Source organism: Babylonia areolata, chromosome 8, assembly GCF_041734735.1.
Source record: "Babylonia areolata isolate BAREFJ2019XMU chromosome 8, ASM4173473v1, whole genome shotgun sequence".
Classification (NCBI taxonomy): Eukaryota; Metazoa; Mollusca; class Gastropoda; order Neogastropoda; family Buccinidae; genus Babylonia; species Babylonia areolata.
This window is the reverse complement of record NC_134883.1, coordinates 38,788,441-38,803,440: the sequence shown is the minus strand read 5'-3', so window position 1 is coordinate 38,803,440 and position 15,000 is coordinate 38,788,441. Positions and strand designations below refer to the sequence as shown.

The 15,000-nt window shown below is 43.1% G+C and overlaps 1 protein-coding gene across 5 annotated transcripts in view; it reads left to right on the top strand.

Annotated features, from left to right (window-relative positions):
• The first annotated feature begins 1,403 nt into the window (after positions 1-1,403).
• The window catches only part of LOC143284780 (uncharacterized), a 124,863-nt gene continuing 111,266 nt past the window's right edge, over positions 1,404-15,000 (top strand). For 2 of the 5 annotated variants that reach the window (XM_076591781.1, XM_076591777.1), the window contains exons 1-3: positions 5,204-5,406; positions 10,859-11,594; positions 13,114-13,251. In XM_076591781.1, coding sequence (XP_076447896.1) covers positions 13,138-13,251 — 114 coding nt within the window. In that variant the 5' untranslated portion in view covers positions 5,204-5,406; positions 10,859-11,594; positions 13,114-13,137. Of the gene's footprint in view, positions 1,563-5,203; positions 5,407-10,858; positions 11,599-13,113; positions 13,252-15,000 lie in introns of those variants that run through there. The other 3 variants (XM_076591778.1, XM_076591779.1, XM_076591780.1) reach the window with 3 other exon arrangements.

The following is a 15,000-nucleotide window of genomic DNA, read 5'->3' as shown; positions in this document are numbered from 1 at the left end:
CATATATTGTCACCTGACATATATTGTCACATGGCATATATTGTCACATGGCATATATTGTCACTTGGCATATATTGTCACATGGCATATATTGTCACATGGCATATATTGTCACATGGCATATATTGTCACATGGCATATATTGTCGCCTGGCATATATTGTCACATGGCATATATTGTCACCTGGCATATATTGTCGCCTGGCATATATTGTCACCTGTTGTCGCCTGGCATATATTGTCACATGGCATATATTGTCGCCTGGCATATATTGTCACCTGGCATATATTGTCACCTGTTGTCGCCTGGCTTATATTGTCGCCTGGCATATATTGTAACCTCGCATATATTGTCGCCTGCCATATATTGTCACCTCGCATATATTGTCGCCTGGCATATGTTGTCACCTGGCATATATTGTCGCCTGGCATATATTGTCACCTGGCATATATTATCACCTGGCATATATTGTCGCCTCGCATATATTGTCACCTGGCATATATTGTCGACTGGCATATATTGTCACCAGGCGTATATTGTCGCCTGGCATACATTGTCACCTCGCATATATTGTTGCCTGGTATATATATTGTCGCCTGGCATATATTGTCACCTAGTGTCACCTGGCATATATTGTCGCCTGGCATATATTGTCACCTGTTGTCCCCTGTCATATATTGTCACCTGGCATATATTGTCACCTGGCATGTATTGTCACCTAGTGTCACCTGGCATATATTGTCGCCTGTTATCACCTGGCATATATTGTCACCTGGCATGTATTGTCACCTAGTGTCACCTGGCATATATTGTCGCCAGGCATATATTGTCGCCTGGCATACATTGTCACCTGGTATATATTGTCGCCTGGCATATATCGTCGACTGGAATACATTGTCGCCAGGCATATATTGTCGCCTGGCATACATTGTCACCTGGTATATATTGTCGCCTGGCATATATCGTCGACTGGCATATATTGTAAGCGGCGACAATATGTATCACCGCAAATAACTATTTGTCTCCGGCACATATCATTGTCTCTCCGGCGACGCTATGTGCTGAGACTCACGGCGCATTGTGTCACCAGTCTTCAGAGCAAACAAACAATTCAACGTTGCAGTATATAATTCATTGTCACCGACATACTTATAATAGTCGCCGGGGCAGTTGATTTTGTTTAATAACACTTCTGGCGTATGTTATCAGCTGCGACAATGTGTGCGTTGTGCGACAAGTTGTGCCGTGAAAGTCGGCACAAATTGTTACCGGCGACAATATACGCTCGGCGAAAATATTATATGCCACAACATAGCCGTACGTCTCTGGCATTCAACGACTTACCTGAGCTTCCATCGGCGCCTGAAGTCAATAGCCTGCGATAAGACAGCGGTTCAGTAATGGTGACAGACTCTAGTGGCCAGAGCGTGTGTGTCAATGGTTTCAAGGAGATTGTGATTTTCCTACGGCGACTGTTTCTAGCAGCGCTAGCGCGTGACAGAAAACTTTGTTTTACCTTGAAGTATCACGTGGAGGGAACGAGTTTACATGATAACGTACAGGTACGTCTGTCCGTCATCTGTCTGTCCGTGTTGAAGTTCAGGTGTGTGTGTGTGTGTGACCGTGGAAAGTCTCTATGACTGTTCACACAAAGCTGTGATACTTCATCATACAATTCATCTTGAGAAACTTTCCAACACCACCATATGCCCACCCCCTTACCTACGCCGATATGTGATGATATTTCTGACCGTGGTATTTTCACAGGTACGATGACTGGCAGAAAGTTTCTTTTTCAATCTTAAAATTTTTTTTTTTATATAATCATTAAACAATTTGATATGTGATAAATAACCATCAACTTGACACATTTTACAATTTACAAACTAAGGAATGTCAATACCTTTAAAATGATGGATATGCTGTAGTTATCTGTAAAACCATTATTAAACCATCACTAAACAGTGTTCGTTTTTGTGCAAAAGCGTTTGTCAGCTCTTGGACACATTTCTTCCTCTTCATGCTTTTTGTTTCAGTGGACCAGTCTGTCTGTCTGTCTGTTTGTCTGTTTGTCTGTCTGTCTCGCTCTTGATTTCCATCCTTCTTTCCTTCTTGCCCCCTTTCTCTCTTCTCTTCCATCTCATTTTCTTTTCTTTTCTGTTTCATATCGACAAGCTGCACATTCATAATGCAGTTTTCACGCATCTATCATGCTTTCTTAACACACAGAAACATAAAAAAATACACACCTACGCCCACACACAAACACAGATACACATGCACACATACACACAGACACACAGAGACACAGACACACACAGAGACACATAGATAGACACAGACAGACAGACAGACAGACAGACAGACACATACACACACGCACACACAGACACACGCACATACACACACACACACACGCACACACATACGCACGCACACACACACATTCACACACACACACACGCACATACACGCACACACACACACAGAGCCAAGAAACTGAAAAAACAACAACCTTTAAGCAAACACACGCACGCACACGCCCTTCCCCACAAACACGCACACACTGACACACACTCATGGACACTCACATGCACTGACTCGCACTCACGCGCACACATTTGCACGCACACACACACACACACACGCACACACACACACACACTCTCTCTCTCACGCATACACACACACACATTCACCCTCACCCCTCTCTCTGTGTTTCCCTCTATCTCTTCTCTTTCTCCCTCTCTCCCTCCACCCCCTTCCTCTCTCTCTCCCCTCCCTCTCTGTCTGTCTCATTAACACGTATGCGCGACTTGCTGTGTAATTTACGAGCAGTAAAAGTGGACAGATCGCCGTGAGATGACAAAAATGCTGGAGAACACTGATCCAGCTCATTTCATCCGCTGATTGCCAATACATTCAGGAGGACAACTGAAAACTGAACCGGAAGGAGACAAGGAAATGGATGGAAATGAGAGAGAGAGAGAGAAAGTGGGGGTGGGGTGTCGGGGGTGGGGGCGGTTGTGTGTGTGTGTGTGTGTGTGTGTGTGTGAGAGAGAGAGAGAGAGAGAGAGAGAGAGAGAGAGAGAGAGGGGTGGAGGGAGAGAGTGAGAAAGAGACGAAGAGACAGAGGGAAACAGAGAGAGAGGGGTGAGGGTGAATGTGTGGCGTGTGTGTGTGTGTGCGTGAGAGAGAGAGAGAGAGAGAGAGAGAGAGAGAGAGAGAGAGAGAGAGAGAGAGAGAAAATGAGCGAGAGAGACACAGAGAGATGCTGAGACAGAGACAGAGAGAGAGGTGACGAAACGAAATGAAACAAATCTTAGTTCAAGAGGATCGTAGAATAAAGGAGAAGAAGGTGAACGAGAAGAAGAACAAGCAAGGAGGATGGCCGAACGAGCCAGAACAACACACTCCGAAAAGGTCTCCAAGGTGTCCCGTCCACATAGCTCACAACTGTTCTGCTGTGTCCCCTCCCTGTCCTGTTTCTCAGCCTGGTGAGACACGAAGACTGACTGACTGACTGACAGACAGACAGACAATCAGACAGACAGACAGACAGACAGACAGACTATTTACAAAACATGTCACATGCTTTGCCACGCCGGCCCCAGAGAACAAGGACAGTCACAGGTGACTGACTCCACACGGTGCTGCCAGAACAGACAGCGGAAGGTGGGTGAACTGACGTGGCCTTCAACACCTGTAGCACCGGGGAAATAGTTTTTTGTGTGTGACCACTGCCCACCGCTTGTTTTGCTTGGTCACTGCGGTCAAGCCCTTGTAGTGCAGCTGACCACTGTCCACACACGGCGACCCATGTGTATATACAGAGAGCAAACACACACACACACACACACACACACACACACACACACACACACACACACACACACACACACACACACACACACGTATAATATGTATATAAAACACAAGATAAATCCTGGACTTGCTGGCACCACACCATGAAAATCATTCCACAGGGGTAGATTATCGGAAGAGAACAACAACAACAACAAAATAAATAAACCCCAAAGGAAATAATTGTCCTTTTTTTTTTTACTCTCAAATTTTCGCCCATAAGGTTTCATCAGAAGAGCGTGTTGTCTTGGGGTTTATTCATATATATGATAGTCAGTCGTGTCTGACTATGACTATCAGAACAGCCTGGGCTAGAATTTGATTATTGTGGAGAGTGTCTTATCCGAGTTACACCCCCACTTTCTCGGCCAAGAGGGTTTTAGGACAGTCGGGGTGGGGATGGTTCCCAAAGGCCAACTAGCCCCCAAGGATGCAGCACTAAGAGCCAGTGCAATCTTGCCTCCCTAGTTTGAGTCATAGTCCTTCACAAAAGACTAAAGTGTAAATGACTTCCCACTGCAATGGCCGAACGAGACATACAACTCTCACTTTGCTGTTGTCTACTTACACCCCCCCCCCACACACACACATATATATATATATATATATATATATATATATATATATATATATATATATAGATAAGATAGATAGATAGATAGATAGATAGATAGATAGACAGAGAGAGAGAGAGAGAGAGAGAGAGAGAGAGAGAGAGAGATTCTGTGCGCGCGCGCGTATGTGTATGTTGTGTGTAACGTGTCCAGTTATATATTCGATTTCCAAGCTGAAAAAAATGCACTTTTCATCGCTGTCTCGTTCCGGATGGGCTGGACAAACTCTACATGCTGAAAATGCCACCCTGACTATTTACATAACACATCAAATGCTTTGCCCCGCGCCTCCAGAGAACAAGGACAGTCACAGGTGACTCTTGAACGGTGATTATATGGATATTGCGATCGATCTATCAGTCCACCCACCGATTAATCAACCAATCGATCGTTATGCTGATCGATGGAGGAATTCATTCATTTATCAACCCAACTCTGCCTGTAGGGAGTTTTCATGAAATTTGCTCCCCCCCTGCCCCCTCACTCTTTCCTTCCCTCTTCTGTCTCTAATTTCAGAAACCGGGGGGGGGGGGGGGCAGTTTTGTACTGGGGGGGAGGACACTGGTAACATTTCACACCTTTACCTGGCCTGGCCACAGATCGAACTCTAATCCCCCAATCGTCTGGCACACGTGACGTCACGGCCTCTGTCAACACGGGGTGCTTGGTGGACCGGGTAGGATCATACTGGCTTCGGGTGGGCTTAACGGGGTGTGGGCCCGCTGCACGGCACTGGAATGCCTGTGTACATGAGTGGGAGTGTGTGTGTGTATATGTGTATATGTGTGTGTATACTTGTGTGGACGAAGGCGGTCATAATCGAATGTCGTCGACTCAACTTTGTGGTCACACAGTGCTAGAGTTCATTTCGAAAGTGTGACGCTATCTGTGCTTGTGACACTGACAGGGTGAAGGTGAAAAACTCAAGGTAACTATGTATGTATGTATGTGCCTGTGTGTGTTTGTGTTGTGTGTGGGTGGGTGGTGGGGTGGGGGTGGATGGTGTGTGTGTGTGTGTGTGTGTGTGTGTGTGTGTGTGTGTGTGTGTGTGTGTGTGTGTGTGTGTGTGTGTGTGTGTGTTTTGAAGTAAAACGGTACCTTCCTAGCGACATCATCGTTGTGTGAAGAACAGACACAGAGACACTTGGTCAAAAAACAACAACAAAAAAACAAAAACAAACAAACAAACAAGCCCCCAAAAAACAACAACAACAACAAAAACAACAACAACAACCAAAAAACCAGCAAAAACCCATCACACACACAGTCAAAAAACAAAACAAATCCGAAACAAAACGACCGAAAAGATCGAGAGAGAAACAGCTCAATTCATGTTGTTCCCAGTCTCAGCTCTTGAGAGATTGGTTAAACTGGAGTGGATGATGTTAGGAAACATACAGAAGTGAAGAACCTGACAATGTGACTAGGGAAGTAGGACAGAAAGAAAACACATAAGAAATATGAAAGAAAGAAGAAGAAGACAGAAAGACATGGAGAAAGAAAGAAGTAAGTCAGCAGTTACTAAGTGCCTTGAGAGAAACCCGACCACTATACGTCACTGGTGGGGGTGAAAAAGCTCCTTTCCCCTCTCTTTCTTTCTTTCTTTCTTCCTTTCCTTCGTTCTCCCTTTCTTTCTTTCTCTCTTTCCCTTTTTTGCCTGCTACAGGTGGAAAGTTCAGGGGATGAGAAACGTGTTTGACACCTTGAAGACAGTTCCGTTCAGGGCTGCCTGAATGGGAATGATCCGGTCTTTGGCCGCTCCGTGGTGGGAGCAAATGGGTCACATGAAAGACTCCCATTGAAATCGGTCAGGGAAAGCATGTTCAAAGACACATTTCACATAGTGTACATTCAGACGAGTGTGCGACATATGTTGTAGATGTTCTATAGGGACCAGAATGTTTATTTCCGATTATTGAATAAATAGAATAAATGAAGAACATGAATAAAGAAGAAGAATTGCCGGCTTTATACTGTCCCTTCTTGACACTGTGTTGAAGTGACATTCAAATCCATGTAGGATGTCTGTTCTGTTCTGATCCCGAGGTGATTAAAAAACAACAACAACAACAGAGGGGAGCGATAATTATGATAATGACAACAACAGCGACAACAACAACACACCACCAACAACAACAACTACGATGATGTTGATGATGATGATGATGATGATGATGATGATAACGTGCACTTACATAGCGCTCATCCAGTCTCTACGCTCCGTGTTTAGTGACATATTTTTCTGGCCAGACAATAAAGTAAAAATCTGGATGTCTACGTGATGGCTGTCTACATGCTGTCTGCATGGGAACAAGAAGGATAGGAAACTGATACAAAAGAAGCTTAGAGGTGAATTACGAAGGGGACAGAGGGAATTCAAATCAAAAGTAGAGCAACAGTTTCAGACAGGAAAAATGGCAGATGCATGGGATGGGTTAAAAATTATCACTGGAGAAACGAAAAGGAAAACAGTAGCTTGTAAAATGAAAAAGGATGAACAGATTGATTTTTCAAACAAACTGAATGATTTCTACTGTCGCTTTGAAAGGAATGGTCTGGGAAGGGAACTGGATAGTGTTATCTCACAGTTGCAGGAAAAGATCAAAGATAGGAGCACAGGTGAAGACTTTGAGATCGATGCAAAAGTTGTTGAATCTTTATTTTTAAAACTGAATGTCACGAAGGCAATTGGCCCCGACAATATCTGCGGAAAATTACTGAAAACATGTGCTTCCCAACTGGTCTCTGAAGGACTGCTCTGTCCCCAGCATCTGGAAAAAAAACTACTATCTGTCCTATCCCCAAGAAAAAGAACCCAGCCGCACTAAATGATTACCGTCCTGTTGCCCTGACTTCAGTAGTGATGAAATGCTTTGAAAAATTATTCTCCGACATCTTCTTTCTTTCACTGAACAGCAGCTTGACTCTCTTCAGTTTGCTTATAAAGCACACAGAAGTACTGACGATGCTATCCTAACTCTCCTTCATAATGCTTTCCTTCATTTGAATAACACGGGATCTTTTGTTCATATCCTTTTTGTTGACTTCTCTTCTGCTTTTAACACAATACAACCTCATCTCCTTGCCCTCAAACTGCTAGGCATGGATGATGATCCGAAGCTTACTCTTTGGATAGTAAATTTTCTTCTCAATAGAACTCAGTCCGTCCGCTTTCATTCTGCCCACCCTTCTCTAAAATCTACTTCTACTGGTGCACCCCAAGGTACAGTGCTGTCCCCTGTTCTTTTTACACTGTACACAAATGACTGCAGAGGCACGGAGGAAACTTCTGTCATAAAATATTCTGATGATTCAGCAATTGAAGATCTGTCCAACTCTGATGCTATTTATTTCAGTGAAATTAAAAAGTTCTGTTCCTGGTGTGAGGAAAACTATCTGGATTTCAACGTATTGAAAACAAAAGAAATGTTAATAGATTTTCGGAAAGACCCCTTGCCTGTAGCTGACCTTGTTATTGATGGTCAAACAGTGGAGAGGGTCAATGAATATAGATATTTAGGAACCATCTTAGAGAATAAGGTGACTTTTGACAGAAATGTTGATTCCATTCATAAGAAATGTCAATCTAGAATTTTTTGTTTCCAGAAGCTTAGAAATGTTGGTATAAATTCAAATATTCTTCAAAGTTATTATCGATGTTGTATCGAGTCCGTGCTTACAGTTTCATTTATGTGCTGGTATGGAAGTTTGGGAGTGAGGAGTAAGCGTGTTTTGAACGATGTCATGAGTGTATGCAGTAAAATTGTGGGAGTGAAACAAACTAGTATGCAAGAGCTGAAAGTCGAGTGGTTAAAAAAAGCAGGCAGATAGCAACTGACGACACCCATATTTTAGCAAAGTATTATGAGCTTTTGCCATCAGGACGACGCTACAGAACTTTTAAGTTGAAATCCAGAGCTCTGAAGACTTTTATTCCACGTTCAATCCATCTTTTAAATTCTTGAGAACTCTCTCTGTGTGTGTGTGTGTGTGTGTGTGTGTGTGTGTGTGTGTGTGTGTGTGTGTGTGTGTGTGTGTGCGCGCGCGCACTCTCATGTGAGACGTGTGAAAGTCCGTGCATGATAGGCTGTACCTTGTTCTAGTTGTGGGGTGTGTGTGTGTGTGTGTGTGTGTGTTTGTATGTGTGTGTGTGTGTGTGTGTGTGTGTGTGTGTGTGTGTGTGTGTGTGTGTGTGTGTGTGTGTGTGTGTGTGTGTACTGAGCTTAAAACGTGACAATTGGTTATAATGAATGTGCAATATGTAGGAAGAATAATGTGCAATATGCAGGATGAATGTACAATGGAATATGGGGGTGCGGGTGTGTGCTGATTATCTGGTTGTGGTTTTCCGCAATTCATCTTTATTCTTATCTTTTCTGTCTATTATAATCAATGTGCAGTATAGTAGGCTATGTTTATAATTATATTCAAATAATGTTTCTTAATTCTTTCTGTTTTTACATTAAGAATACTAGTTATTACCTGCAGTGTGTGGATGTATGTATGAAACGATGTATGTGATATTTTTTACATTTGTATCTTCGTAATATTTGTAGGGGCTGTTGTTGGCTTTTACAGTTATGGTCCCCATGTTGTTTACTTGTCTATGTTGTGATAATGCACCTGACCAAATTTCTCCAGTTGGAGATAATAAAGTTATTCTTATCGTATCTTATCTTATGCTGTCTACAACGTGTGATCGTTGTCCACTTCAGCTTCAAAGTTCTCGCGTCATGTGGTTTACAGCAGGGCCGAGCGTAAGGGACAGCCACCTGAGTCCTCTCACCTGTCAGTCTTTCTGAAAACGACCAGCTGATGCATTCATCACTTGGATTCCTGTTGTTAATGTTGCTGATGGGCGGATAGGAGGAGAGGCCATTTGATATCAAATGTTGTCCTTCTTGTGTTGAAAGCATCTTGTACGAAATGAATACATATTCTTCTTTACCTTGCCGAGTGCTTGGTTTAAATTCTGCCCACGCATTCTTCTTCTTCTATGTGTGTATAACAGGACAACAAGAACATCTTAAACAAAGTCCTGTCTTTATGAAAGAGCATCTTAAGTACATATGTATGTGAGGGGAGTCTTCAATTTGTTGTTGTCAGCTGCCTTTGATACGATAGACCATTCAGTCCTTCTTTCCCGTCTTCATTTTACATTTGGTATCAACGGCGCTGTTCTAAACTGGTTCAAATCTGATCTCACTGATCGATTCCAGTCTGTCATTGTTGATCATTTCCAATCTGAACCCGTTAAAATCGAACATGGAGTCCCACAAGGATCTGTTTTAGGCCCAGTGCTCTTCACACTGTACACTGCTCCTCTTGCTGAAATTATCAACCGCCATAAAATCAGTCATCATTCTTATGCTGATGCCACTCAACTCCGGAAGAGTGATACCCCTGAAAAATTGTCGTCGCTCTTGCAAGAAACACCCAACTACTTCCTGGACATACAAATAGATGACTCAAAATAAGTTACAATTGAATGCGGACAAAACTGAAGCAAGGATCATAGGAACTAAACAAAAACTGTCTTCCATCACAATTGACACAATCAAACTTGGCAGTACATCCATCCCTCTTTCCACGTCAGTCAGGAACCTCGGTGTTGTCCTTGACAATACACTGTCCATGCAAAAATTTATCAGTCAGACATGTCAGTCCTGCTACTGTCAGCTGCGGCGCATCAGTGCCGTCCGGAAATATCTGTCCACTGACGCAACATCTAGACTTGTCGTTTCTCTCATTCTCTCTCGCCTTGACTACTGTAACTCTCTATTGTCTAGTTTGCCTGCTTCATCCATTCAGTCCCTTCAGCGCATACAAAACTCTGCTGCCCGACTTGTCCTCAGAAAGAAAAAATCTGAGCACATCACTCCTCTTTTGCAACATTTCCACTGGCTCCTTGTCTCACACCGAATAAAGTACAAGATCAGCACTCTATGTTATAAATGTATTCACAAAACTGCCCCTTCCTATCTCTGCGGCTGCCTTCACCTCTACACTCCATCTCGCTCACTACGATCGGCTTCGGATCCACTCTGTTTACGCATATCCAGATTCAAACACTCGACTGTTGGCCGCCGTTCTTTCTCTGTCTCTGGACCTTGCGATTGGAATGACCTTCCTCTTTCGCTTCGTCAAGTCTCCACACTCAGCTCTTTCAAGTCTGGCCTTAAAACCCACCTCATCCCAAAATAGCCTCCCTTGCCTGCCCTTCCTTGTCTTTAGTTTCTACAGTTTTAGAGTTATGCATGCGTGTGAATGACTGGCGCGAAAGCGCTTTGATTTGTCTCTGCACAAGATTCAGCGCTATATAAATACCATTATTATTATTATTATTGTTGTTGCATTACACACGTTTTATTTTCTTCCAGACATAAAAAACCTGACAGCAGCTGTGTCTGAATCAAGGGTGTCATTGACCATCACCTCTGACAATGGCTGCGTCATGGAATTAAGTGAATTACGTCATCTTCAAAGGCTGTACCGTCATTCACTCGTGCTGTGCACTACGTAAAGAGTTTGGTGCTCCTTCTTCGGAAACCAGCTTTGCCTGGTTATCCTTGGAGCTCAAATCATGACATATAGTTTATACAGTGATGCTATTAAAGCACCATTGAGTCAGTAGCTTATACCAAGTACAGTGATGTGAATGCTGATGCTGGTTGAGACACGTCAAGGCATCAATAAAGAATTGTCGAAAAATTGTCAGTCTGTGAGCAACAACAATTACGCACACATTTTCAGCAAGTGGTATAAATTCATTGAACTTACTGAAAATATCAGATAATCACGCACACACACACATACACACACCGATGACGTAATCAGTGACGTCGTAGAGTCAAGGCGAAGAGAGCTGATGACTGTCACTTTATGACGTGGCTGGAGCCAGTGACGGAGGTCACGCCAGGTCGTAAGCTGACGTCAGCCGGTTGGTTGGATATCAGCTCATCTGTGAGCCTCGCCGCGTCTTCTGTAGTGGCCATTTTCTGGACCTTTCTGTTTTCAAGACTGCTATTTCCTTCGAAGCGGTCCTCCATTCAGATTCCACTTTCCTTCACCCCAAAGTCCACCAGCTGAGGATATTGAACGCCTGACTTCCTGGAAGTGAGTGAGTGGAGGAATAAAAAGCTTATCGATTCCCTCAGCTAGCTGCCTTTCTCTCTCTGTGTCTTTCCCTGCCTCTCTCTGCCGCTACGTGGATGTACAATGTTCGGGTCTTTCTGTCTCTTTCTGTCTCTGTCCCATCTTTGTCTGTGTGTCTGTGTACAGACAATCTGTCTGTGTCTGTCTCTGTGTCTGTCACTGTCTCTTGTCTCTGTTCCTTTGTCAGTCTGTCTGTCTGTACGTCTGTCTCTGTCTGTCTGCCTCTTTCTCTCTGTTTTCGTGTTTTGTCCCTATTTTTAAAAAAAATTTATATTATTATTATTATTATTATTATTATATACTTCCTCTGTCTCTATCTGTAAACAGAAAAATATGACAGTTGCGGAGAACAGTCATTGTGCAAATAAACAACTGTGATTTGACAACAATACTTTATTCATAAAAAAAGTGTCAGGGCAGCTGAAGTAAAGCAAGATCAGTCTTTTGTCAGACTTTCTTACCATTGAAAAGGAAAAGGAGCTTTATGGTGTGGGTCTGTTGACGAGATCTGTAATTAAAACAAACAAACAAACAAACAAAAACAAACAAACAAACAAAAACAACAACAACAAAACAACAACAACAACAACATCTTAACTCTCTCCATACGAACGGCGAAAGAATCGACGTTAACAGCGTTTCACCCCAATTACCACCATCAAAATATTGCAAGCGGAAGGCTCTTATACTGAAGAGGTGAATGTTGACAAAGAATACCACAATTCTGACGACGGGAGCTAAAGGTTGGGTCATTCAGACACCCACAGGACATCCGAGGGGTCTGTGTAGAGGAGAAGAGAGGACTGGCCGTACTGAGTGAGTTAAAGAGATTTGCAGTGATTGGCATGATATTTGAAATGAGTATTTTACTACCAAGCCAATCAAGACTCTTTGCTGTAATGTTCCTTCAGAGACAATTTCAGACTTCTTCATGCGAATCTCTCTCTCTCTCTCTCTCTCTCTCTCTCTCTCTCTCTCTCTCTCTCTCTCTCTCTGTGTTCGATTTGATTATCATGATGGTTCAGTGATAGCTGGTCTTGATTCGGTTTGACAAATTAACATTAAAAAAAAATCTTAGAATTAGAATGCAAATAGCCTGGCGCTCTTCAACTTCTGATAAGTCATGGCATGGCCATAATGATTGTGAATAAACTGATGATAATGAAGTTCGCAGTAATGATGGTGATGATGATGATGGTGTTGGTGATGGTGATGGTGATTATGACGACAGTGGTGATGATGATGATGCTGTTGATGATGATGACGGTGATGACGATGACGATGACGACGACGATGATGATGATGACAATGACGACGATGATGATGACGATGACGATGACGACGATGATGATGACGACGACGACGATGATGATGATGATGATGATGATGACGACGATGACGATGACGACGATGACGATGACGACGGCGATGATGATGACGATGACGATGATGACGATGACGGTGGTGATGACGGATGTAGCCAGGGGCCGGGGGCAGGGTCAGGATGAGGCTGCAGAAGGAGAAGTGGACCTTCAGGAACCTGGAGGAGGTGCACAGGGCCGCCAACGCCGTGCTCCGCTTCGCCATGTTCAACGAGCGATCCAAGAGATGGCCCAAGGTAAGTGTGTGTGTGTGTGTGTGTGTGTGTGTGTGTGTGTGTGTGTGTGTGTGTGTGTGTGTGTGTGTGTGTTTCTTCTTCAGTTTAACGTCTATTCATTATAAGTGTTTTTAGACGGAAAGGAGTAAAGTAGTGTATAAAGGAAAGGGAATGCATGTGAATATTAGTGTAAAAAAAAAGTTCATGTTATGTATCAGAGGAAAAGTATATTATAAGAAAAAGCCTAAAGAGGTTGTGGTGTGTATTGAATGAGTTGTCATGGGAAGGAGAATATGTATATGCATATCAACAAGTATTAACCTACAACAATGTAAATATAAATAACAGTATTAAATGTAATACATCAAAGGAGGATACCAACTGGACTGGAGTTTAAAATTTCTGAAAACATTCTAAGCAATGAATAATCATTCAAAATCTTTTCAGTGGCTAATGAAATATTGGAAGAAAAGTCATCAACTACATCTTTTGGAAGTAACTGTCTTATGCTCGGACAATGAATGAGTAGATGGCTTACAGTTATTTGCTTACCGCATATACATTTTATATTTTTAGAAAATTTTGTACGAAGTCTACACATTAGACTTGTAATTTGTCTTGAATGTGCTGCTGGTGTCGAATTTAGAAAATGTTTGGGATTAGCTGCATTCTTTGTGTTTACACAACATTGGTAATATTGATTATTTGAATCTATAAGTAATTTCTTAAATCGATTTCTAGATACATTTTCTATACAGCTAATGCATTCATGTAGATCTAACTGGATGTCAAGTTGTATTGCGCCTTCGAAATTGCGTGCTGCTCTTCTAGCTGCTTGGTCTACCCACTCATTTGAAGATATTCCACAGTGCGAAGGTACCCAATAGAAAGTTATTTTAATGTCCTGTTTTGTCAGTTGGTGAATAATATGTTTTATTTCCATTGTCATTGTGTGTGTGTGTGTGTGTGTGTGTGTGTGTGTGCGTTTGCGTAGTTTGTGGCGAGTGCACTGTGGTAATGGTGGTGGTGGTATGTGCTTAGAATGGATTCGTTTTATTCTGTTTATTATTTTCTTAGGGTAGATTCTCCTCCTGCTACTTGTTGTTCTGTGAACCATCACATGTCATCACGTGTCATCACATGTCATCACGTGTCATCACATGTCATCACGTGTCATCACATGTCATCACGTGTCATCACATGTCATCACATGTCATCACGTGTCATCACGTGTCATCACATGTCATCACGTGTCATCACATGTCATCACATGTCATCACAGGCCGGGCGACGAATGCATTCTTTTCGCTCCAAACTCCTGTTGCAGAAATACTCATTAACCCTTTATCTTTCATTACACGCACACTACAAGGGCGACACACGTAAACTCTTCTAACCACCCCTTCCATACAAACACAAGCATGCATACACATTCACTCACTCGCACACGCACACACACAAGCTCGCAGAGGCGTATGCACGCACACACGCGCATAAACACGCACACACTCTCACACACACACACCACCACCACCACCACCACCACACACACCACACACACATACACATGCGCACACAAATATACGTACATATGCCTACTCGAACTCACACACACATGCACGCACGCACGCACACACGCACACACAGACAGACGCAGACCCCCCCCCCCACACACACACGCACACCGACACACACCGACACACACACACACACACACACACTCACAGACACATAGACACCCACACCCACACACAGACAGACACACACACA